General features: G+C 40.2%; 2 protein-coding genes across 13 annotated transcripts in view; one reads left to right on the top strand and one right to left on the bottom strand.

Moving 5' to 3' along the window:
- The first annotated feature begins 1,092 nt into the window (after positions 1-1,092).
- EYA4 (EYA transcriptional coactivator and phosphatase 4) overlaps positions 1,093-22,527 on the top strand; it is a 141,239-nt gene continuing 119,804 nt past the window's right edge. The window contains exons 1-4 of one of the 12 annotated variants that reach the window (XM_039707597.1): positions 1,095-1,662; positions 1,831-2,023; positions 3,090-3,494; positions 19,194-19,295. In XM_039707597.1, the coding sequence (XP_039563531.1) occupies positions 19,263-19,295 (33 nt within the window). In that variant the 5' untranslated portion in view covers positions 1,095-1,662; positions 1,831-2,023; positions 3,090-3,494; positions 19,194-19,262. The other 11 variants (XM_039707591.1, XM_039707592.1, XM_039707588.1 and 8 more) reach the window with 11 other exon arrangements.
- On the bottom strand, positions 1,987-2,814 carry LOC120501210 (translation initiation factor IF-2-like). Its single transcript, XM_039707124.1, has one exon. It carries the CDS (start codon positions 2,812-2,814, stop codon positions 1,987-1,989), a length of 828 nt encoding a protein of 275 aa, XP_039563058.1.

The raw sequence follows: 22,527 nt of genomic DNA, 5'->3' as shown, positions 1-22,527 counted from the left end.
GGCTGGCTTTTGGATGCTTATTTAGTTTAAAAGTTTTTCTAGCTGTATTTGTGTAGGTAAAAAGAGTTTTCCAAGTCTGCTCTCTTTCTGAGTGGCGAGTCTCCCAAGACAGCAAACACAGGGTTTTTACAGACTTGTTTTCATGAAGATTCAGTCATGTGAAATCTGAAATTCTTTAGGAAAAAGTTGACCATGTTAGTAGAATTTATTGAATGAAAATTATGAAATTCATAGGCTTGAGCAAAGTTAAATAGCTCTAAATAGTGTCACCAAATGCAACATGAGAAAAGGGAAGGCAGGTAGGAAAGAATTTTCACAAATTCGTACATTTTTCCCCCCTCCTTTCAGGGGACTTGCTGACCTCTAAAGCTTCTAACATTCATGACTTCTGAAGCCCGAGACTTTTCTCTCACATCTCTCTCCAAGTATAGGGCCTAACTTTTGCCTCCTCTTTTAAATCTTTTACTTAGACCCTTTGGAGAGTGAAGTTAACTTGACAGAAAAAGGGTGATGCAGCTGGTTGAACAAGAGCCACTCAATCCACTCAATGAAACTATAGTCAGAAGATAACACAAGGTGAAGGGTAAGAGTATGAAATGTGACTAAGCAATTAGGGATTTTCTTCCGCTTCCCCACACAATGAAGCAAAGAGGACCAAATGCAGCTGCTGAATTTCTTGCAGAGAAGAGTGTTCAGTTTCAGAGCAGGAAAGGACTTTGCCTTCATCCACACTGATCAGCTTGAGAGAAAGGAGACAAATGTATCCTACAAAACGGTATGCCAACCAGCCCTGCCGTGCACCACTTGATCATACTTGATCATTCAAACTCAGGATTACTTTATAGTGTTGGCTTCTAGAAAAAAAAAACAAAGGGAAGAAACGAAATGCAGACTTCACTACCTGTACTCCAGCGGATTGACATTAATCAATCCTACCCTTCAGGGCCCCCTCCTTTGCTCCCATCACTACTAACTGCAGATGTCAGGGAGTAGCGAAGGCAGAAGGTCCAGGCCCCGGGCAGTGAGGCCGAGGACCGCGGGAGGGACACTGGAATAGTCTGGCGGCCGGGTCAGCCGGCGGTGCGTGCCCGCCGCGGTGTTCCGAGCGCGGGGCAGGGCAGAGCTGAGCGGGGCTGAGCGGGGCAGCGGGGCTGCCGTGCCGACAGGGGCCGGCACAGGGAGCGCCCTGCGCAGCTCCCGGCACAAGTGCGGAGCGGCGCCCCGGGGCTGCGCCGGCTGCCGGCTCCTCGCCCCTTACCTCCGCGCTCCCGGGACGGCCTTTTTGGGCGGGAGGGCGGGAGGGGGGTTACCTTTCCTTAGGGAAGTCCCGTCCCTTGCCAGGGAAACTTTTTACGTTCCTGTGCGTGAGAGGCAACCTAGTTGCACTCACTGAAGTGCGAGGAGTGTTTGGCTTCTCCCGTACCAGCCTCCTCCTCCATCTATTCCCCCCCGCTCCCGCCCCGAATTTCTCCTCCCGTTTTGCTCCGAGTTGCTCTTTATTTGTGTGTGGAGAAAGCGGTGGGGGGGACGACTTGTAGGGGGGATGTTCTGTTTTGGCCAGAGGAACAGTGCAAAAGGGGAGCCTCGGCTCGGAGAAGACACGAGAATAAATAAATAAGGAGCGGCCCTAAAATAAAGGTAGCGGCATATCCCGGCAGCGAGGTGAGTGCCTGTGACTTCCCCGTCCCCGCATCTCCCTCCCACCCCTTCTGCTCGGAGGTGGAGGAAACGGGTTCCCTGTCGCATGTGCATGTGTCCGTGGAGGGGGTGTGTGCGTCTGCTTGTATTTAGCGTTTATTTAGCACTGTTTTCATGTCGGTTCGATGACAGCAACAACAACAACAAAAACAAAGTTGCTGTAAAACAAATGTGATGGGAAGGAGCAGCGGAGCCGTCCATCGCGGGACAGCGACAAGCTTTTACGCCGGCCCCGCGCGAGTTTAATTGCAAAAAACCAAACTGGTTTTCCCTGTGGACGGGGCGACTTTATCCACGCCCAGCCGGACTTTCTGCCTCAGTCCAGGTGATGTTCCCTGCTGTTTTGCCCTCGCCGCTCTTCGGCTGGGTGTTACCGGGGCTGCTGGGGTAAGCCCCAAGACAGGAGCAAGCCGCGAAGGCTGCCGTCGCATTGTTCCCCGCTTGCGCCTCCCGCCCGCTCCCGGTGCGGCGGAAACGGGGGGCCCGGGCTGAGCCCCCCGAGCGGCCGGGGCTGCCGGCCCGCCTGGGGTGGGCGACGGGGCTCTGCCGGCCGCCAATCGCTCTGCTGACAGCCTGCCCTTGCGAGGGCCGGCGGCGGGGCCAGCGGCGGCTTGACCGGAGGCTGTGAGGAAACCTTTCTGGTGGCGGCGTCCGCGTGGAAACACGTAGGGATGGCAGTCCCTTTCCGAAACCCCCGCTGCTCCAGCGAGGGTCCGGGCAGCGCGGGGGCGAGGCGGCCCGGCCGGGACGCGGGGCACGGGCGGCAGCGGCAGAGGAGGCGCTGGTGGAGGCGCTGGCTCCGCCGCCCGCCCTCCGCCCCGCGCTGCCCGCAGCGCTCGGGGGTCTCCGCTGCCCGCCTGCCCCGGGGCGGAGCGCTGCGGGCGTGCCGCGCTCGGGGTGCCGGCGGACGGGGCACGCTGCTTCCCACTGCCTCCCGGCCGGCAGCCGCCGCGGGGGCTCCGGCGGACACTTTTTCGAGTGTCCGAAGGGACGGGAGACAGCGCTGCCCGTTGTTTTTGTTCCTCTCCGTTTCCTCTCCCTGGGGGGATGTCTCTTGCCCTTCCCCTCCCCCGCCCCGGCTTGTTTTCCTTGTGGTTTAAAGACAAAACGTTGCATTTTCGGGTCGTCCCATCGCGCCCCCGCCCCCGCCGCGGTCTCCTCTGAGCCGGCGGACGGGGCACGGGGAAGCCCCGGCGCGGGGGTCCCGCCGCCTTTTCCACCGGCGATGCGGGGACTTGTGTTTTGGTTAGAAAGCGTTTCCACGTGGGTAAGCCTTGTGTGTGTGTGCGGGTGTGTGCGCGTACTTGATCCTCAAGGAGGTAACAGGATTCTCCGTGTTCAAAACCGTTGGGCTCTTAGCCATTAATCTCCTTCTCCTGCTGTCATTACAGACACTTCCAAAGTCAGATACCCGCGGAGAGCCGCCAGCTGCCTTTCACACGGCGGTTCTCCCGAGCCGCGGGGGCTCCGCGCCGTGCCCGGCCGGGGAGCAGCCCCGCGGCGCCTTCCGCCGGGAAGGGAGAGCGGGATCCCACGGCATCTCCGCTGCCAATCGGTAGTTGGCATCTAAAGTTTCATTTACATTTATGAAACTGCCGCTCCGGGCCAAGCAGGCGCGGTGCTGCCGCTCCGTAGCCGCGGGCAGGGCTTGCAGCCGAGCGCACGGAGGGACGCGCTGGGCTCACGCGTGGCGGTGTGAAATAGCTGGTACTGACAAAAACCCTGCGGCTCGAGCTGTACCGGACAAGGGAGCGACTTGGCCGGTTCCAGTCTGAGTGTGAAGTCATGCTAGAACAGTAAGGAACCAGTTTTTGCAGTTTTCTGAGTTTTGTTTTACGTGTTTCATTTGCGGAGACTAGAAAGCGTATCTAAGGTAAACTAATCAGCAGTTTAGATTTAGAGGGAGTTATACAAAGAAGGCATCTTTTCTGTTTGGCAAATAGATTTTCTGGTCCGACCTCGGAGTTTGATGTTGGAAGCATGTACTTTGCAATAAAGCTCATGCCGTATTTTTGTTTCATTTCCCTAACAGTCAAAAGTAAGTTTTGCAGAACTGCCGTGGGTTTGACTCTTCCCCTGGCATTTCTGAAAATGCTGCCGAATAACAAATGCTTGCATACTTGCAATATATATCAGACTGTGAGTAAAATTTCCATACAGACTGACATTTCTCTCTCTTCCCGGTGGTTCTTTCGCTGTTTGACATCTAACATTAATGGGCTATGTCTGAAACAGCTTTTTTTTATTTTTTTTTTTTTTTTTTTTTTTTTTTTTGAAGTGTGGTATTTATGTTACCAAATGTCCTTCAATCAAATTTAATAGAAATGAAAGTGGAGTATGTTGACGAATCTTTTCTGTATCTCCGTTCAGATAATTTGTATACAGTTATTAATTGTTACATGTATATGGTGGTACTGATAATAAATTTAGTTGAAGGTTACTCTTGCTGGATTTGTATTTAATAATGGTCTCACAATACTCTGCAGTATAAATTCATTCTGTGTGGATAATGTCAATGAAATAAATGAATCCTAAACAAGCAATGTATTGAGTAAGGCACTGGTGGGTTCTCAATTAGTTGCAGTTCCCAGTTAAAATATTTCAAACAAGGCAACTGTAGAAATACAGCTATAGGTAGTATCATGTGGCATATTTTTAGCATGTGATGCAAGTGTTAAAGTTTAACTCTTTAAACTTTATGCAACTCTTTAAACTTTATGCAAATCCTAGAATTAATGTTAAACATTGGCATTTGGGGAAGGAAAGGTACCTGTCTGTTTCCTTGATGAACTGGTGGCATTGGACAATGTTGTGTGCAATCCTCCCTTGTTAAAATTTAAGCAGCATTTTGCTCTCTTAAATACGAAAGTTACCACAGAAAGAAAAAAGAAATTCCTGGAATTTCTGTTAAACGCTCTAGGACACAGCTATTCATTTTTTCTGTGTTATCTTTTTCCTTCTTGAAAGTAGGGATTTTATTAACTCAGGGTAAAGCAGGTCTCCCTTTTTATAAGGAGCGTTTATTCAGCATACTTCTATATTGCAGCTGCTGATCATATTTCATAGAGCTGTTAAAGCACTTAAAACCTAAAATTAGGTACTGTCTGGTAGTAAATATTTCAAATCGCTCCTTGAAGGAACGGGCTTAAAAAAGAGACATTTTGAAATATATCGTTGAGAAGAAGTAATCTGCATTGCTTTTACTCAGTGCAATACCAATCTAAATCACTGATTTCAACACAGTGTGCTTTTTCGTTAGGTTTTTTTAATCTCGTGGATTTTTATTGTGATTTTATGCTGGCTTTATTTGCAATCATAACCAGCTACTTTGCTCAAGCTATATTTATGATGGCAATGCTTGAATTAACAGGTGTCGAATTAACTTCTAACAAACCTGTGCTTCCAGTGAGTATTCTTGTGGTACTGAGAACTGAAACGTAAGTTTCCTCGCTTCCTGGTGTGCATGTTTCTGGCTGTTAGTTGCAGAAGGCGTGCACTTGGTTTTTTTTTTCCCAGATTTTGGATGAGACTATTTACAGTATTTACAGATTATTTACAGTATTTTCCAATTGGGGGATGGGGTTAGGTTTGGTTTTTAGTTGAACATAGGTATAGGTTTATTTGCTCACTAGCTTTCATTTTTGGTACTGTCAAGGTTTGCAGAAAAATGCAAACACAGGGACATCAGACTGACAGACATATGTCAAGTTGGTGGAGTATTTTTAAAGCTTTTTGGAAGTTCACCACTAAACCAAGTCTGGTAGCAGCAACACTCAGATGTCTTTGCTTTTTTCTTTGTACATGAGAATCCAGTAGTATTTCTGCTGTCTAATATATCTGTAATCTTCCTGACATTTTGTGTTAAAAAACCCTGGCATTTATAGTATGCAACTGGAAGAAGAGTGTTGATATTCAGTCATTGATGGAGAGGTTTATAAGTACACCTAATAAGTGCTATTTTTCTTTTTTTGGATTTAAATATTGTGTAAATGTGTGTCCAACTTAACCTTTTTCTGTCATTGAAAAGCGCTAATTGATCTTGCTGACCCTGACATAATAGTATAGTTTGATATTCGAAACCTTTCAGCTTTGGCATGGCCTTTTTATCACCCCTGAGATTTCAGGGCATGGTTCTACTGAAGGCATAAACTGCTTCTCTTTGAAAAATTAAATAAAAATGGTTATTAAAAATAAATTATGGTCTTTTAAAAAGTCAGTAATGTTTTACCTATCAAAGACTCAGGCTTTACAATATACATTAAAAGCTTCTGATTTACTTGTATGTATTAGGTGACATTTTTGACATTGCTGTACAGAAATCAGATTTTTATGAAATAATTTTTGGCCAATTCCACACTTCTGTGTTGCAGTGTTATTAAATCTGTCATTAAATCAGAAGTGGTTAAAGGAACTTGGACGCAATTTGCAATGCAAAAGCTCAGATAAGAAGAGTGCTCATATGTCAAATAAATAATAAAATCTATTTGAAAAGGCAGTAAAACATTTTTAGTCTACATTGTAGTTTGCAATGCTGCCAGAAGGATTGCTTTTGGGATGCCTGTAGTATAGGACCTTAAAGGCAAAAGCTGTTTTAAAGAATTTTCTTCCTTTTATCTCTAAGCCTGAAAAATGTGTCGAATATCTGGCTGCCTTTTTGCTTTAACGTTAAACAGTGAAAATTACTTTGATGATTGATTATCCCATATTGAAATGTATCACTGGGCAGTCTCAGTCACAGGATTGTATAGGCTAGTCATTAGGCTTTTGAGCAAAATGTCAAATGGCTAATGGCTGTCTGAGGAATACTAAAGTTTAAGCATTGTATTTTCAATTTGTTAAAAATTTCCTTATTTCTCCAAGGGAAGATTATAATGGCTAGTGATTATCTTCAGAGCTTCTCACTCCATAAGCCGGTGAGACTTTTTTGGTTTTAGGCTGTTAGGCTCGGGTAGTAGACACTAAAGTTTGAGTTAGGCTGCAATTACCATGGATTTGAAAAGAAGTATTTTGGAAGATTTCTATGCATAAATTAATTTCTATGTCTTTTTCCTAGACCTAAATACTATTACAGTGACTTTTCATTGAGCAGCTATCTGTAGAACTGCAGCGGAGGGCAGTTCTGTTGGATGCAATTTAAATGCTGTCTCTGAAGAACTCAGTCTGCCTCGGCTGACTGAATCCTCTCTTTGCACTAGGGTTGTGCTGGGCTATACAAAATTTGACTAATTTGGAGCAGAAAATTACAAAAAAGACCTCCCAAGGCAACCTGAAAAATATTCACACAAAGGCTGATTTTTGCATAGGTGTTAACTTATTACTTATGTGATTTAGTTAATATGCACTAGATTTTTTGGCAGCATGAAAATGAAATACTATTGTGATGTGACTCACTATAAGCTCACATTCTCAGCAGTGAAAAAATTATTGCTGCCTTTTTTTTTTTTAATTGGGTAGATCAGCAAGTAACTAGTCTGCTCTTGACATATATACAATTAAACCACAAAAACCTGCATTAAAATACCATGAAGGGTCTGATTTAGACCATAAAAGTAAAAGAAACACAGAGCTGAGTTTGCAATTTTTCAAATAATTCTCCTCTATGACTATGTGTATATAACTATTGAAATCAATGCTGGTGCATGAGGTAATTGGAAACTTAACTTGATGTTTTGTGCCAGATCCTTAGCTGTTGCAAATTGGAGTAGGAATGCTGAAATTACTGGAGTGGTCTCACATTATGCCAGATGAGTATCTAGTCCTCTATTCTTAGTTCAGTCTCCTCTTCTCATGGGGTATAGCAATATACATTATATGTGTGAAATCACATGCACTGAGAAGTGATCCTGCAATACTTAGGAAAATAAAAAAGAGAGTGAAGTATAAATGTCCAAATTATATATTTTTTCTTCCATTTTGAGGCACTTTCATACTCCTGTGTTCGAACATTTTTTGTAGCATTTTATACACGACCACAGAAATGCCTTTTACAGTAACTGTACTTTTGAAAATGATGCATTTAGAAATATTGCTAATTGTCTGTATTTTTTAAAAATCTATTAAGGCAACTTTGTTGCTCAAAGAAATGAGTAATTAAGTTGTGCTTGTTCAAGGACATTTCATGAATTCCAAGCCTATTCCATGAAAGGCATGAAGTCCATATAAAATCCCATCTGGATGTTTCTTTTTATTCACTGTAGTATATTCCCAGAACATCACAGAAAATGAAGTTTACCTTACTCCCAAGAGAGAGCAGCTAAACCAGCTTCTGTACACTTCAGTTTATGCATCCTGACATCGTGCTCCATATGAAGTCTTTCTTCCAATTCTCCCGAGTGTCTCAGCATAGACGTGGTCTTGCAAAACCAGGCACAGCTCAGGGAGATTATGCACATTTCCTTGCCAAGTTCTAGCAATGCATTCAGACTCAACCTAGCATTTCTCTTCTGGTCCTCTTAGCACAGAGAACTGGGAAGTTGAGAACTAATAGGGCTGAATGATACAGAAGTTTTTACAAATGCAGTGATTATATTCTGGGATAAGGTCTTGAAAATAACATTTCTTGGTACCCCTAGGCAAGATTTAAACTGTGCTAGGTTTTCCAAATAGGAAGACAAAACTACTTTTCCACTCAGACACCTATTTTTATGTTTCTTCTAATCTGGCATGGTAGAAGGATCTAATCTAATGATAAAATTAATTTTTTTTTCAGTTAATTTCACCTTCAGAGAAGCAATTTTTTGTGTTCAAAGTACCCTCTGAATACTGTGCAGCAGTATGTCTGGGAGTTACCTGCAACATGAGGTCTTTCAGCTGAAATGGCTAGATGATGTGTTTCCTAGTAATTTCTGGTATCTAGTTAGCTATGTTTCAGCTTGTTTTCCAATTTTCTGACTAAAATGATAGTCTGATTTCTCCAAGGGCTAGATGAGCAGTCAGATTTTTGGCATAAAACAAATGAAATAGAAGAGTTTGCTCCCTGGTAGTTGTGAAAGTGCCCAGTTTTTTGAAGGAAGTCCAGGACTGAACAACAGCTTGCGAGATGCTGTCAAATCGGGATTGAGTTTGAAATAGTTTGATTGCGAGGTCTGTAGCAACATTTTGCTCTGTTTTTACATCATTATCTAGGGGTATTGGTTCATATAAGCATCAACAGCAGTAACCTCATGTGCGGCTAACCCTATCTGAAGTCCTACATCCATCTGTTTCCTGCGGTGGAGGACGGAAAAGCGTGAAGCCGTGGTTTCACATTTGGTGGCAGTGCTTCTAAAGCAGCCCCTTAACCCGCCTCTGCCGGCCACTCGTTTGAGTTGGATCCACTCTTGCTGTGGTTCACAAGCAGCTGTGCTGGCAGCGAGGCGAAGGTCGGAATGAGTGGCAGCACCCGAGCTGCTGAGCCTGGCAGCGGTGCTGCAGAAATAGCTGCAGAACCACAGTCTCCGTTACCTAATCTGCCACCTCTATTAACTGAAGTGCAGGGTCAAGTCTGTGGGAGAGGTGGAATTTTTCAGAGTGAAAACATTGTCTACAAAAATCATCCCTTGATCTTTAATCAAAAGGTTGTGTTGATGCAGGGATTTTTGACTAAAATCGAAGTAGCTGCCAATAATTGGCAGATACACGTGCAAGTTAAAACAATAGGGAAAGTACTGGGGCCTTTGGAGGGGATAACTGTGATTTTCTTGAAGGAAGTTCAGACGTGATACCAGACAACAGAACTTTTCCAGATCTTTGCACTGCTGTCCAAAATCTGGGCTTGCAGGGAACAGGCGGAGCATAACTTCACCAGAAGTAGGACGTCACTGCCAAGGGCTGCAGCGCTCGTGACAGGCTGCGTTCTTTTATCACTATTCCTGGGGAAAGAAGTGCAATAATTTCTCAGAAGTGGCCACTACATAGCTGTCACTGTAGACAAGTGCTTAATTTATGGCAACTATTTTTTATTAGTCTCCACTGTCACAAAGTATTAACTTACAGGCTATCACGTTCCAAATGCCTTTTTTTATGTTGTTCCCGTATAACACTGAAATATGCATACTGTACCACATCATGCGTTTATGAACACTCAAGCAAGCCAAACCAGTGATATTATTTTTGATGTGAGTACAAGTTTGATTTCCAAAGATAAGTGTAGTGATGTAATAAAGTTCTGTAAGTCTGTCTTGAGTTGACATGACTTTTTGATTAATAAAGTTGAGGGATACAAAATCAACTTGGCACAAATGAAATGGATTAAGCAGCAAACTAAAGCATAGATTTCACAAATAGTTACTTGTTAACGAGTCTTTAAAAAGCGTGCTATTACAAAGGGTTTTTCAGGGGGCAATCATCAAATCAAAACCTATTTATTATTTTACCAGTGACGCCAAGATTAGTAAGTTCTACAAGAAGTAATACCCTTTATTAGAACAATTGCTGACATAATAAAAGATATTTTTCTTCTTACAAACTTCCTTAAACTTCTGTTGTTAGATTGTAATGCCTAAAGTGCTGCTGCTACAAAGACTGAGGGATGGGTAAATAATGACGAGAGCAGATTGATGAGAATAGTCTGGCTCACTGAGCAAACTGAGAGCAAGCAAACAGTATGTACTTCACTACAAGCCAGCAGTTTATTTAAAAAAAACCCCAAATAAACAACAAATGGAGGCCATAGAAAATTATGATGGTATTGAAGCCAAAAAAAGGAGTAGTAACTTAAACTAAGTACTCTGCAAAGTAAGAGGGGTTACATTAGCTGTGTAGGTAGTATGGGTGCAGCTACTAGTGCAAAGCTGTACCCTTTCTTAGCTTTAGAAAGGAAGCTTTAAAAAATTGGAAGTTTCAGATTTAAGAACAATGGAGTAATTAAACATTGGAAGATGTTTCTTCCAGGGAATTAACAAATTTTAGTTGACCAAAGGAATGTGTAACACAGTTTGATCACAGCTAATAAATATGTAAACGAGGAAATGCAGTAAAGGACGCATTGTCAAAGCAGTTGTTTTAGTTAAAATCTGAGAATACCTGTTTTTTACAATTACTTTGTGTGGCACACTTACTGCTGGCTCATAGTAAAAGAGATTTGCCTGTAGGATTGCAAGCTGTTCCACGGATGTCACAACATTTCAGTTACCTATAGGGACTACTGATGGGCCAGGAGCCGAAATGCGTGCAGACAGCTCATGCGAGGGTCAGCAGCATAAAAATGTAGATTACACAGGATATCTGGTATGGGGTTTTGCATTTTCTTTGTGCTGGACAAAGGTGGTACATAGAAAATTTTCTACTTTCAGTCATTGTGTTCTGATGGTTTCAGTTTGACTTGATGGCTGGGGTGCAGCAGTGTTAGTTTTGGTGAGTAATAATTATTCCGTTCTGTCAGAAAGCACCAGAGCTGCATGCTGGCACCAGAAGGAGTTCCATATTCTGGGACAGTTCTGCATTCACACTTTTTGTTTTCCACTGTTCACAGAATGAAAAGATAACAGTTTCTAAAATGCAATATTTAGGAGTTACTGACAATTTTAGTTAAGAAAAAACACTTCATTTATTCTACCAAACTGGAACCAAAGTGGAACCAAAGTACCCAGGCTTCTTTTCAGTTTACTTTGTATTTCTTTCTGACATTTCAAATGTTCCATTCAAGAATTTCATGTGAGACACTTGGCAGTAACAGGAATAGCAGCTGCTGAGCAATGACACTCACACCTAAAAAGGATGGGCATGCTGCAAACTTCCTTCTTCATCAGGATGTTTCTAGTATGCCTGGCAAGTGATTGAACTTCTACAGTAACTGCATCCTCATACTGCTGAATACACCCTTCAAACTGTGGCATGATTTTTAAAGCAAGTGGGATGAATAGGTAGGATGCTGTCACAGCCTTCAGGATACCATGTGGCTGGATTCTTTGCATTAAGTTTTTCAGCCTTATAAAACTGCTGTGTGCTTTTACCTTGTGAATATGCTCATTTTTAGGTTCTTGTAAATTGTTTCTAGTTTAGAAATAACCCTTATTGTTATTTTATGTTTATTTTGTGTTACAAGGTTTTTGAGGGTTTTATGTGTAGAGGTAAATTAGACATGTTTTTAGGGAGAGGGAATAAGAAATAATTAATATTTTCAAGTTGACAGTGTGTCTTTAAATATTCTAGCTAACCAAAGTTAGACTTTCTGTTTTCAATGGCTTGTTTATAAATAATTGAAATGTTTACTTTGGTTTGTTCACAGCTATTTCCTACAAAAAAAGAGAAGAAAATTGTCTCAGAAGTTAAACAAAATACTCTGTAGTAAAACCAAAAATCCTTTTCCCTAAAAAAAATCTAGTTGTTTAAAACACTGAAATGGCCATCTAGTAGGAAAATAAAACAAAAATTTTAATTAGAAAATTTGAAAGGCATCTTTGCATAACTTGTTTGGGTTTTGTTTCTTTTCCCTGGGAACCACCTTTCTTTTCTCTTTATTTTTAGGGGAACACAGTGGGATTCTAGATTAGATTTGCTTATAAATTGAGACCAGAAACAGTATCAGCATTTGTTTTATTCATTTCTCTCTGGAAAATTCTGTAATTGGTTAATTTGGAATGAGATAGATGAGGTCTGTGTAGCTGCATGCCTTATCTAAACATGAGTGAAGCGGTCTCTCACAGCTGGGAAGCCCCCAAACATCAGTGGATTTGTAGATCTGGTCTCTATCTTAGTAATTTCACAGTGTGTTGTATGTTGCTAGGATAAGGGAGGTATTGTTGGGGTTAAAATTCTGTATACTGAAAAAGTTATTCATTACACAGGTATGGGATGGGAGGGGTAGGAAGAGTAGGGGAATCAGTTTTAGTCATATTTGGGTACCTGTAAAGTTGGAACCCAGAGCTGCAAAAGACAAGTGCTGCGCCAACATGCTCTTTTACAAAACTGAACTAAATGAGATCCAGTGCTTGCAGTTGTTTGCCATTTGCCAGGAAGTCTTCTGTTTAAGTCTTGCTGTTTTCCCCTTTTTTATTTGCTGTTGTATGATGGTAGAATCAGCAGGCAGATCTGTCACAGACCCTTTCTGTTTCTTACCTGGTTCACATACCTAACTGATGCAGGGACGTCATGGTCTGTGTTGCTCTGCTTTTTTCGTCTTGGTGGCTGCTTTTGGTACCAAGTGGTTTTGTGGTGCTGTGACTTGTTTCTAAGTCAGAAGTACCTGATGTAGAGTAGCAATACCATCTTAATTTTTTTGAATAAAATGTCCACAAATGCTACAGAAGCAATGCCACCCTTCAGCAAAATCAGTTTAAGGAAACAAATTACATTAAACTGACAACAATTATACAAATATTCATTGAAGACCATGCAGAGTTTGCAAGACTGTGTCTAACAAATGTATAGTGACTTGCATGAAAGTCAAAAATTTGATTTGAATTTTGAGGAATTTTCAGTGTATTGTGGTTTGGTGGCATGAATTGTGGCTGTTTTGATTACTGTATTTAATGTCTGGCATGAATTCACGTGCTCAGAAAGGAAGATGGAAATAACAAATTATGTCACAGTTACCGATTTGTTTGGTTTTTTTTTCAGGAGAGGGAGAAGGTAAAAGGAAACTAGACAAGCTCAGAACTGTAAAGGTGTGATGGATGTTGAAGATCCCATGCCTGTTCTTAACATGCATCCTAACCCAAGATCTGAAAATAAATGTTGTGTTAGCAGGAACAAACACTATTTCATCTCCAGCAGGGATTGTAGCAAGACTGTAAATCTAGTAATGTATGACATCGCACCTTGAAGCTTATTAATTCCAGAAGCACACTTTCTATATACATTAGGATATATACCATATACCCAGATTAAACATATGCACGTTCTTATGCATATCCATGCTGGGTATGTGCTGGGATGAGGACACTGAATGGATCCTAAAGGGTGCCCTGCACAGTGATCCATACACTGTCACCCAAGTATTTACTGTGAAAATGAGGGCTATTTGTAGAGAAAGCAGCTGGGTGGGTCCATTTGCTTTTCAGCTCATCCTAGAAATACCTCCTGTATTCCTTCCCCATTCACAACAGTGTATGTGGCTAAAAAAGGGTATTCATCTGTGTTAAGTTGCATGAGTTCTTCTGTGAAATCCCAGCATAATTAAGATTATTCAGAATAATGTGTAATCTACCTTCTCTGTTTAAGCAATGCATCTGCAAATGCAAATCGATGTAGGCAGGTGCTCCTCAGAACACAAAACCCAGGGAAGACTATTCCATTCCATCAGGGCTTGCTGGAAATGCCTGGAGCTAAAATTGGTGGTACATGATGTTATGGCTTGCTGTCCTCTCCACTGCATACCAAGGGCTCCGGGTGAGGAAGGAGATCCATTTTTTGGAAGTCACTAATATAGAAGTGAGAACTGGATGTGCTACGAAGGCTTCCAGAATGCTCTAAAACTTCTCTGAGTGTAAAATTGTCATTCTCAGCAAGCTAAAAGTGGACTGAAATCAAACTGATCCAAACACAGCCATATTTAACCCTCTAAAGAGGAGGGCCCAAGGAAGGGAAAAAGTATTAGAGGAAGGGAAAGATTATATTCTCATTAACTCTCTAGTCTGTGGAGCAAGATTTGTTTCTAGAATGAAATAGGAGTTTTTCAGGAGGATCATTTCACTCATATTGATGCCAGATAGTAGACAACAGCTAAGGAAAGGGCCTCAGCTAAAACCTAAATACACATGCAAAATTCCTGAGCCATTTCTGCTTACGTCAAGAATCCTTCTGGAATAAGAGAAGAAAAAATTTGAGAATTAAAATAATTTAGAAATTCTGAATATATTTCTGTTCACCTGCCTGTTTTTCTCAGGGAGGAATACATGTCCCTGAAAAGGTCATACTTTCAGGATGGCTTTGTTTGGCAGACAAAGTTGAAGTTCTAATAAATCAACATTTTGTTTCCTTTTAATTTAGGAAATTAAAATGATATTTTATCTTTTTCGAAATATTTTTCAACATACTTTATTTTATCAAGTATATTTTATTTTTTTCACATTTATATTTTATCTTTTCCACATAAGACAGGCATGCAGACAACCAGAAGGATGTTTTCTTAGGTAGGAAATTACTGAATATTAGGGAGGGCCTGTTTGTTACTGCCCATTCCCTTTCCCCTGTTCCTTCAAAGAAATGGGTTTCATGGGAAACAAATAGCATGAAATAATCTAATTTAATGAGATTGCAGTGTGCATGCACTAGTTTCTTGTTCTAAACTCTAAAGCAATTTTCTCATTACCTGCCTTGCCCAATGTTTCATAGTGTCTTGAATGTGATTTATTCTGTTCAGATGTTATCTAGGAGTGGTGCAAACACAAAGTGAGACTGGCCTGAGAGACTGTGAGAGTTTGGACCCTGGACCCATCCTCACTTACTGGTTCACATCCTGCTTTAATTCAGTGGCAGCTGTCAGCACTAGGTACTAGTACTATCACAGGTTTCTGAAGTGTAGCACTAGAAAATGAGAAATTGCTCTATTTGTAGCCACTGCTCTCTTAACATCTTGATTCCCAGCCTGTGTCTGTGACAGAAATGAGTTCTTTTTCATGGCTGAATGAATTGTGTAAACCACAGCAGCATCCTTCTGCTAGGCTTATTACCAACACATTTCAAAATGTGTAAAACAGTGTAGCATATTTGTCTGGGATTATGAACTTTCTGAACTATATTGCCAGACCATCACATGATACAAGCTCAGAAGAGCTAGGGAGCATCATGTGATATAATCTCAGTAGAAGTAGGTGTTCTTTACATAAAACAGAATAAAATGAGTGTGAAAATGCCCAAGAAGATTATAATGTGAAAAAAAAAAGTGGTAGAAACTGAGGATAATGCTCCCCCTGCCCCTGAATTTCATTTCAGAAGACCAATTCCTAGTGGCCAAAGAGAGGACTTTCTTCCCAGGTTTTTTTGTTGAAGTGAAATGGGGAGATTTTTTTGTCTGATGGCCAAACTCTGCTTCCAGATGATGGAGATCCACATCCTTGTCTGGTCAACTGGAGGGCCTGAAGCAGTCTCTGAGATACTCTTGGGAAATGTCACGTGCTTTAAGGCTGGTTTTTACCTGTGGGTCCGCAAGCTTTACTTTCTGGCTTGAGCTTGTGGAAGTTGCAGCGCAGGATCATAGAAGACGTCCCATAGAAAATGAAATTGCATTACATTTTCAGTCATTTATAAAGCAGTGTGCAGCAGATCCGCAAGTAGTTTATTTTCTTTAACTTATGGGTGTATCTCTGGAAGGAAACACATGTTTCTCCTCATGGTCAAGTCCTGGAAGTTGCAGTTTAAATTTGATGAAGTGTTTTATTCCCCCAGATAAAAACAAATAAATAAAAAATTAGATTTAAGTGCATTTGTTGATGAGGAAAGTCAGGAATCCTCCTAATTAAGACATTTCTTAGAAAAGTAAAATTTTTATCTGGGAGCATAAAACACTTCATCAGTTTTAAAGCCACATCTGCAAGGAGTGGATAAAGAGGAGAAACAGGCACTTTTCTTCATTCTGGCTTGTCTGTGAGTTTAAGACTTTTAACAACAGTTTTAAAAATATTTAAACCCAGTTAGAAACACTTGCAATATAATAGGGATAAAAGTGCCCTCCCTCCCTCTGTTTTTAATCTGGTTCTCTTGATGGAATAAACTACAAGGTTGAATTGGTAACTGGATTATTGCCTCATAAAACAGCACGAGGTTACTATTATCCTTTAATTTTATATCTTTATTAGGGAGTAATATTGGTCTTATTTAAATCACTGACTTCTCTAATGGTTTTTCTCCCCTTTTACAAATTTATAAAACTAAACCCTAAAGGATTTGGTCTAAGTGCAATTGGCATAACTGCCATTATAAAAATCTTTGTGTTAGCAGTTGGTTATAATCAGCCGCTTTAAATGGGCTCAGAATGAAGCAGAATTTAGCTGTTGATAGGTAGAATAATACTGATAAAATATTATTTCTGAATTTTATTTCAACAAGCTCCATTTCCAGTAAGAACTTCTGAATTTTGAGGCAGTGTAAAGATGAACAGCAGTGCCATGGAAACGTATAATTTAGCATGTTCGTGCAAATGATGTATTAAACATATTTTGTATTTCTACAGAGATCTAAAGAAGCTTGTCTTTGTCTTGCAATTCAGTAAAGTAACTTTGAAAATTCATGAAAGTTAGTCTTTTTTAGAAGGCGACTGATACAAGTGGCTTATTTAATGATGTATTCCAGTGAATACACCCACCTGAATTTTGGGACACAACACATACTGTGGGTGAATCATTGGCAGTTCTTAGTAAAACTCCTGTTGGATTTGTGTCATCGGGATGGATTTAAAATTTTGATACACTTGTTTTTGGAAAAATGTGACATCCATTGGTTGATCTCAGAGTGCTTTGATTAAGCATCCATCAATAGGGAAAGAAATACAGGTCTGTATGTGCTGGTGTAGCTCTGTAGTTGAGTTATCATTGAGTTTTATACAGAAAGTGAAGTATTTGCCACCTTCAGTGACTGACTGACAGAATTAGAGCATTTGCTGTTTGAATGCAAGCCAGGTACTGACTTTTTAGTCAGTATACCTAGAAACTAGTAAAATAATGTCCCAAAAATTGTTTATTTTGATCATTTTTTTCTGAGAGTAATCTTACCAGTGAAATAACATGAACATACTACAAACTTTTAATTAAATCAAAGCAGATGTTAAGTTACTAATGGAATATTTTCATTTTAGTTAGAATCATCTCTGTGTTTGCAGTTGCCTCCTTTGGTTGGGACTGCTGCAGGCAATGCCATGTAGAGCTGCTTTCTTTTAAAATATCTGTTGTTAATGTCATTCTTCTTTCTGAAAATTGCCTGTAGTGTGTGTTTTAAAGAAGCCTCCTCTTTTAGCTTCATTGAACAAAGAGAAGATATTTACAAATAGAGGATTGTGGGCTCCACATTGACCAGAAAATCATTGGGAAGTGATTACAGTTTTGGTGAAGGCATTGTGGGGAAAGAGATCGATGAAATTGAGAGGAGACTAAAAACATTTTGAAAAGCATAAATTATTTTCAGCTGCATGATATGGTGAAATACATGTAACATGGTTTTCTTGAAATTTGTCTTTTCCTTATGTAACATCATGGCAAAAATTGGTGAAATGTGAATGAAAATAATTTTGAAACTTAGGGAAGAGGGAAGAAAGACAAGAGGGTGTCATTTGGTGGCAGGAAAAATCCAGGTGAAACTTGAAAGCAAAGTAGACTGGGGTGGTGCATTTGTGTGTGTTCTAGAAAATATCCAATGCAAAACAAAATGAATTTTTGGGAGTGACATTTTGGGGAATAAGTGGAGGTATGGCAAGTAAGTGGCACTTGAGATTTAGAGAGGAGTATTCATGGGGCAATACAGGGCAGTGGGTGAGAATATGTGGGTGCCATGGCTTGTTCCACGTAGGTTCCATGACTCTGGTTCCTTTCAAATATTCTGCAAGTGTCAATCCAGCTGTACATTTTTTACCCTTGTTGCATTTATTAGTGCTTGCTGGTCAGAATTTAAAACAGAGATCTATAATATGGTTATATTATTGAGCATAGTCCCAGGTTATTCCTTGTGGTGCCTTCTTCATAAACAAATGTAGGTAATATTGATAAGCAAATCCAGGATGTTTGGGTTCCTTAACATGTGTGTTTACATATTGTTTGATTTTTTAATGTAACATGAGCTTTGCTTAATAATATTATTCCATATATGAAATATCCATGCCACTTGTTTTTTGTTCTAAGTTATGCAAATTCGCATAACTTCAAAATGAATCTTTTCTGAGAATGCAGATTGTAATATAATTGTGTGGCTTTATAGTTAGGGTTACCATGATCATTCACAGGCAGAGCTCCTGGAAAATAGAATTTTCCTATTGAAGATCTCCATATTTCATGAGAATGATTCACCCTGTTAGAGAAGGTATAGACATAGCAGATAATTAAGATAATGTCTGTCATTTAGCACTTTGTAGGGAGCCGCTTGTTATAAACCACTTTGTGTATTTAATTTAATCCTAAAGGAATTTAATGAACCTTAGAGAGGAGACTTCATGCTGATAATTGCATAATAACCTATTTTTATGCCAGACACTTAATGGCTAAGAGGTTATCATTAAATGTGTATTAAGCAGTTCTGTTCAATAACTGTCTTTATAAGATATTCTCTCAAGGGGTTATCATTTGTTGACTACTTAAACAGCTGCCTGTATGCAACATTTTAGCTTCTTTATTGGTTTGTTTTCAGAGCTATTTTTTCTCTTGAAGGAGACAAAGAAAAGTCCCTGTTTCTGTTGGTATATTTTAGATAGTTGCCAAAATAATACTGAAAGTATTGAAGCACTTTACAAGAAAATAGTCTTCATTTGAGAACTTTGCTTCAGATTTTAGTGAAACTGCAACCTCAGTCAGGGTGTTTGTTTATTGCAGATTTATCTTAGAAGTGAGGACACAGACTAACATGTCGTTTTTTAATCTTCTCTTTTAATTTAGACCACTGAGCTGTAAATTGAAAGGAAGATAATTTCTGCTTGTGGAGGAAAAGAAAGGTGAATAACCTCAATGGAAGACTCTCAGGATCTAAGTGAACAGTCAGTAAGTACGAATGTTGCTAAATTGAATGGAATAAATTGAACTCTGTTCAACCAAGTTGTGTGAAAAGATTTTACTTTGGATTTGAAAATTATAGTAAGAGCTCTGGGGAATTCTTCCAAGCTCCTTGTTTTAAACCTTTTAGTTTGTACATTAAATGAGTGGTTTTAATATTTTTTCCTCGTTGAAAGGAACAAGATCTTTGTTATGTAAGATTTTGCGGAACTACAATTGCAGGAGGGATATAATTAAGCTGCATTGGAAGAATAAAATGTTATAAACATGCGCAGTGATATGCCTTGTTCAAATAATTGCATTAAAATGTATCTCCATGGTGGTCTGTCAGTTTTTCCAATTCAAGGGTTACAAAAACCAGAAACAAAATATTTCAAATGGTCAGACTGTGGCAGATGATATACAGTTGACATTTTTTCAGGATTGTCTTGGATTTCGAGGGGATTGTGAGAATTGGTAGTCTGTTCCCCTGTCCCATGTCAGAGACAGATTCTTCTTTTCACTGATGACATTTCTGGGAAAAATGAGGTGAACATTTCTTCTCATTTTTCTTTCTTATTTTTCGTTGCCTTTAAGGATATCATCTTCAGATCTCCTCACCATCAGACTGCAGTTCTGAGGAGACAGCAGGCTCTGAGCAAATTCAAAACTATCTGGGGTTGCCATCCAGTGTATTGGGCTTTTTAGCATCTTAATTTTCTGCTGTTTCTTACTGCTTACAACAGGGACACATTTTGCCAGTACCATGATCCCTACAATTCTCAGCTTGGACTTAGTGTACTAAAGATGAACAAAGGGATTTAGTATTTCTATTTTTGACATGCTGAAGGAGGTTATCCACAGACCTCCTTCAATAAACCTGTTTGTATGTATATATATATATAATGTTTTTAGAGACTTTTATGGTAACAAAAGTGCAAGTAAGTGGGAAGAGTTGCAGTGTTTCTAAAATGTCAGTAATTTTCTTTAATAAGCAGTACTTTGCTCCTGGCTGGGTAGCTCCTATCTGAGACTTTATCTTGGACTAGAGTTTTATTACTGATTTTAAATGGTACAGGACTGGAAAGTCTTAACAGTGTCTTAAGTCCCCATGGTGGCACTACTTGGGACAGCTGTGCACATTTATGTATTTAAAGTGTTCCCAAGCAAAACTTTAGAGCCTGTAAAAGCTACATGGCTTCATAATTTAATAAAGTTTTATAAAGGTCATAAAAGATTAGGCAGAAGTTCATCTCTTACAGTCAGTCTATGAAACACTTTTTCTGTGGAGTATTCATGGTGTGGTTATTAATAGGAGGTAGATGAGCCAGTTTAGCTTACTGCAAAAACATCTTTCCATAGTAGTTAAAATGTTTTTGCAACACTGGATGCCTGATAAATTCATATTTTAAAAGCAATTTTACTATCCCATCATAGTATAATCTCTCTAGTATTTCTCGTAATCCCTGCATAGCTTTATGCTACATGTGAAAATGGTCTGCAGATTGCAAATTGAGGTGAAATCTGTTCTGTGTTGCATATGAAGTTAGGATTTTTTGTGTTTATGCTAGTGTCATAGAAAGTCATGATTCAAGACAAGTTTATTCTTCTTACTCTTCACTAACAGTGTCAGAACTTGAAGGTGATGTGTGGCAGAGCCATTTCATTGTTCCCTGTATCCAGGTGGGCACTGAGACTAAAATCTCACCTAGAGCCTGGGCACGATCCTGGGAATTGTGTGCAGCTTGTCTGCCTAGAGCAGGCACTAAGCGTTCATTTCCCAACTTCAAAAGCCATTTCACTGTTACATCATGGTTAACCTCCTCTCTTAGCCAATTTTCAAAAAAGAAAATAGCATCTCTGGCTTAGCTCATTAAAAGGCACAGGGCATGTCTGTGGGCTAGAGATCCCAGGAAGCAGGAGGCTTTGGTGGTTTAAACTCTAAGAAGGTATCAGATGTATCTGCTTGAAGTGCAGCTGTGCTCTTTTGTACTGGTTAATGTGTTTTATACTGGTTGGCTCTGGGCAGTTTCTGCCCATCAGGCAGGATTTCTAATTCTTTATGTGTTCAGGGAGCATAAGTACTTCACTCCAGCCTCAAAATTTCTTTCGAGAGTTAAATTAATAATATTTAGATCATGAAAATTCATGGAGCATAAGAATCTAGCCTCTGTTGCATGTGTATTAGATTGTGTGAATAGGTGTGAGTGTGAGACCTGTGTTCAAACCTGTGCTGATACCTAGGCTTTGAACAGTCTAGTCCTTGGTTACTTTAAAGACTGCCTTCCTCTGCAGCTGAGATGGGTTAGAAGGTGTTTGCTTTTGCGTGGTGTGTTTGAGTTTTCTGTAGAGAAAGATTCCTTTATTGAATTAATTTCCCTGGGAATTCTTTAAAGAATCTTTCATCCTTGGGAAAAGAAGACAGGCACAGTTCCTTGATAGAGTGAACAAGAATGATTTTCAGGTTTTTATTTAAAGAAAGGAAATTATTCTAACTTTGAGAGTAGATCATCCTCCTGAAGCATGATGTACTGTGGTGTAGCTTTTATTCTGACCATTTTGTCTGTAAGTTTTAGATCGCTATAATTATTTTAACTCAAAAAATACCCCAATAAGAAATGTTTGGTTCTGTGATTCCTATCCTGAAAGTATATCAGTTAGGTGAAACTTATATCATCATACCTAAGAGGAATTCCACAGCATCCCTGTTGCCACATGGGAAATAAATTCTTCCCCTTTTGTCTCAGTGCAATGACTGCATGACCACACACTGCTTCAGAAATCTGTGCTCCCTTGTTCTCAGAGCCTCTGAAGTGTTGTGTTTGACTGAATTGAGCAGCTGCTGTTTTCTGAGATGCCAGCTTGATTAGATGTAATATATATATTCATACATACACACGATGTCAGTAATTTATTTGATTTTCCTGTTTTTGATCAGAAGTCAGTCTACTTACCTAATTGTCCTGTAAAGCCTCTGTATTGGGAGACCTCTTGTGCCCCCTTTTCTTTGCCATGTCCTGGTTGGCAGAGGTGAGGGAATCAAGACTTAATCAAGATCATTCAGCAAGAAAATGAGTCAGAATCAGAATAGAGCTTATTGTACTTCAGCTTTCCTGTCTCTGCTCACAGCTGAATAGGTGAATAGCTCTGTTTTGAAGACCAGCAGGAAAATGATGCAATTTACTAGCTGATGCAGAGGTGAGCTGGGATCCATCAGGTGCAGCTGAGATCCAGTGGATCC

This window comes from Passer montanus, unplaced genomic scaffold (assembly GCF_014805655.1).
Source record: "Passer montanus isolate IOZ18808 unplaced genomic scaffold, ASM1480565v1 scaffold2, whole genome shotgun sequence".
In the NCBI taxonomy this organism is placed as follows: Eukaryota; Metazoa; Chordata; class Aves; order Passeriformes; family Passeridae; genus Passer; species Passer montanus.
This window is presented reverse-complemented; position numbering and strand designations above follow the sequence as displayed.

What these genes read in the sequence shown, in the direction of transcription:
- LOC120501210 (XM_039707124.1), bottom strand. Translation starts at nt 2,814, where the DNA reads ATGCAACGTTTTGTCTTTAAACCACAAGGAAAACAAGCCGGGGCGGGG.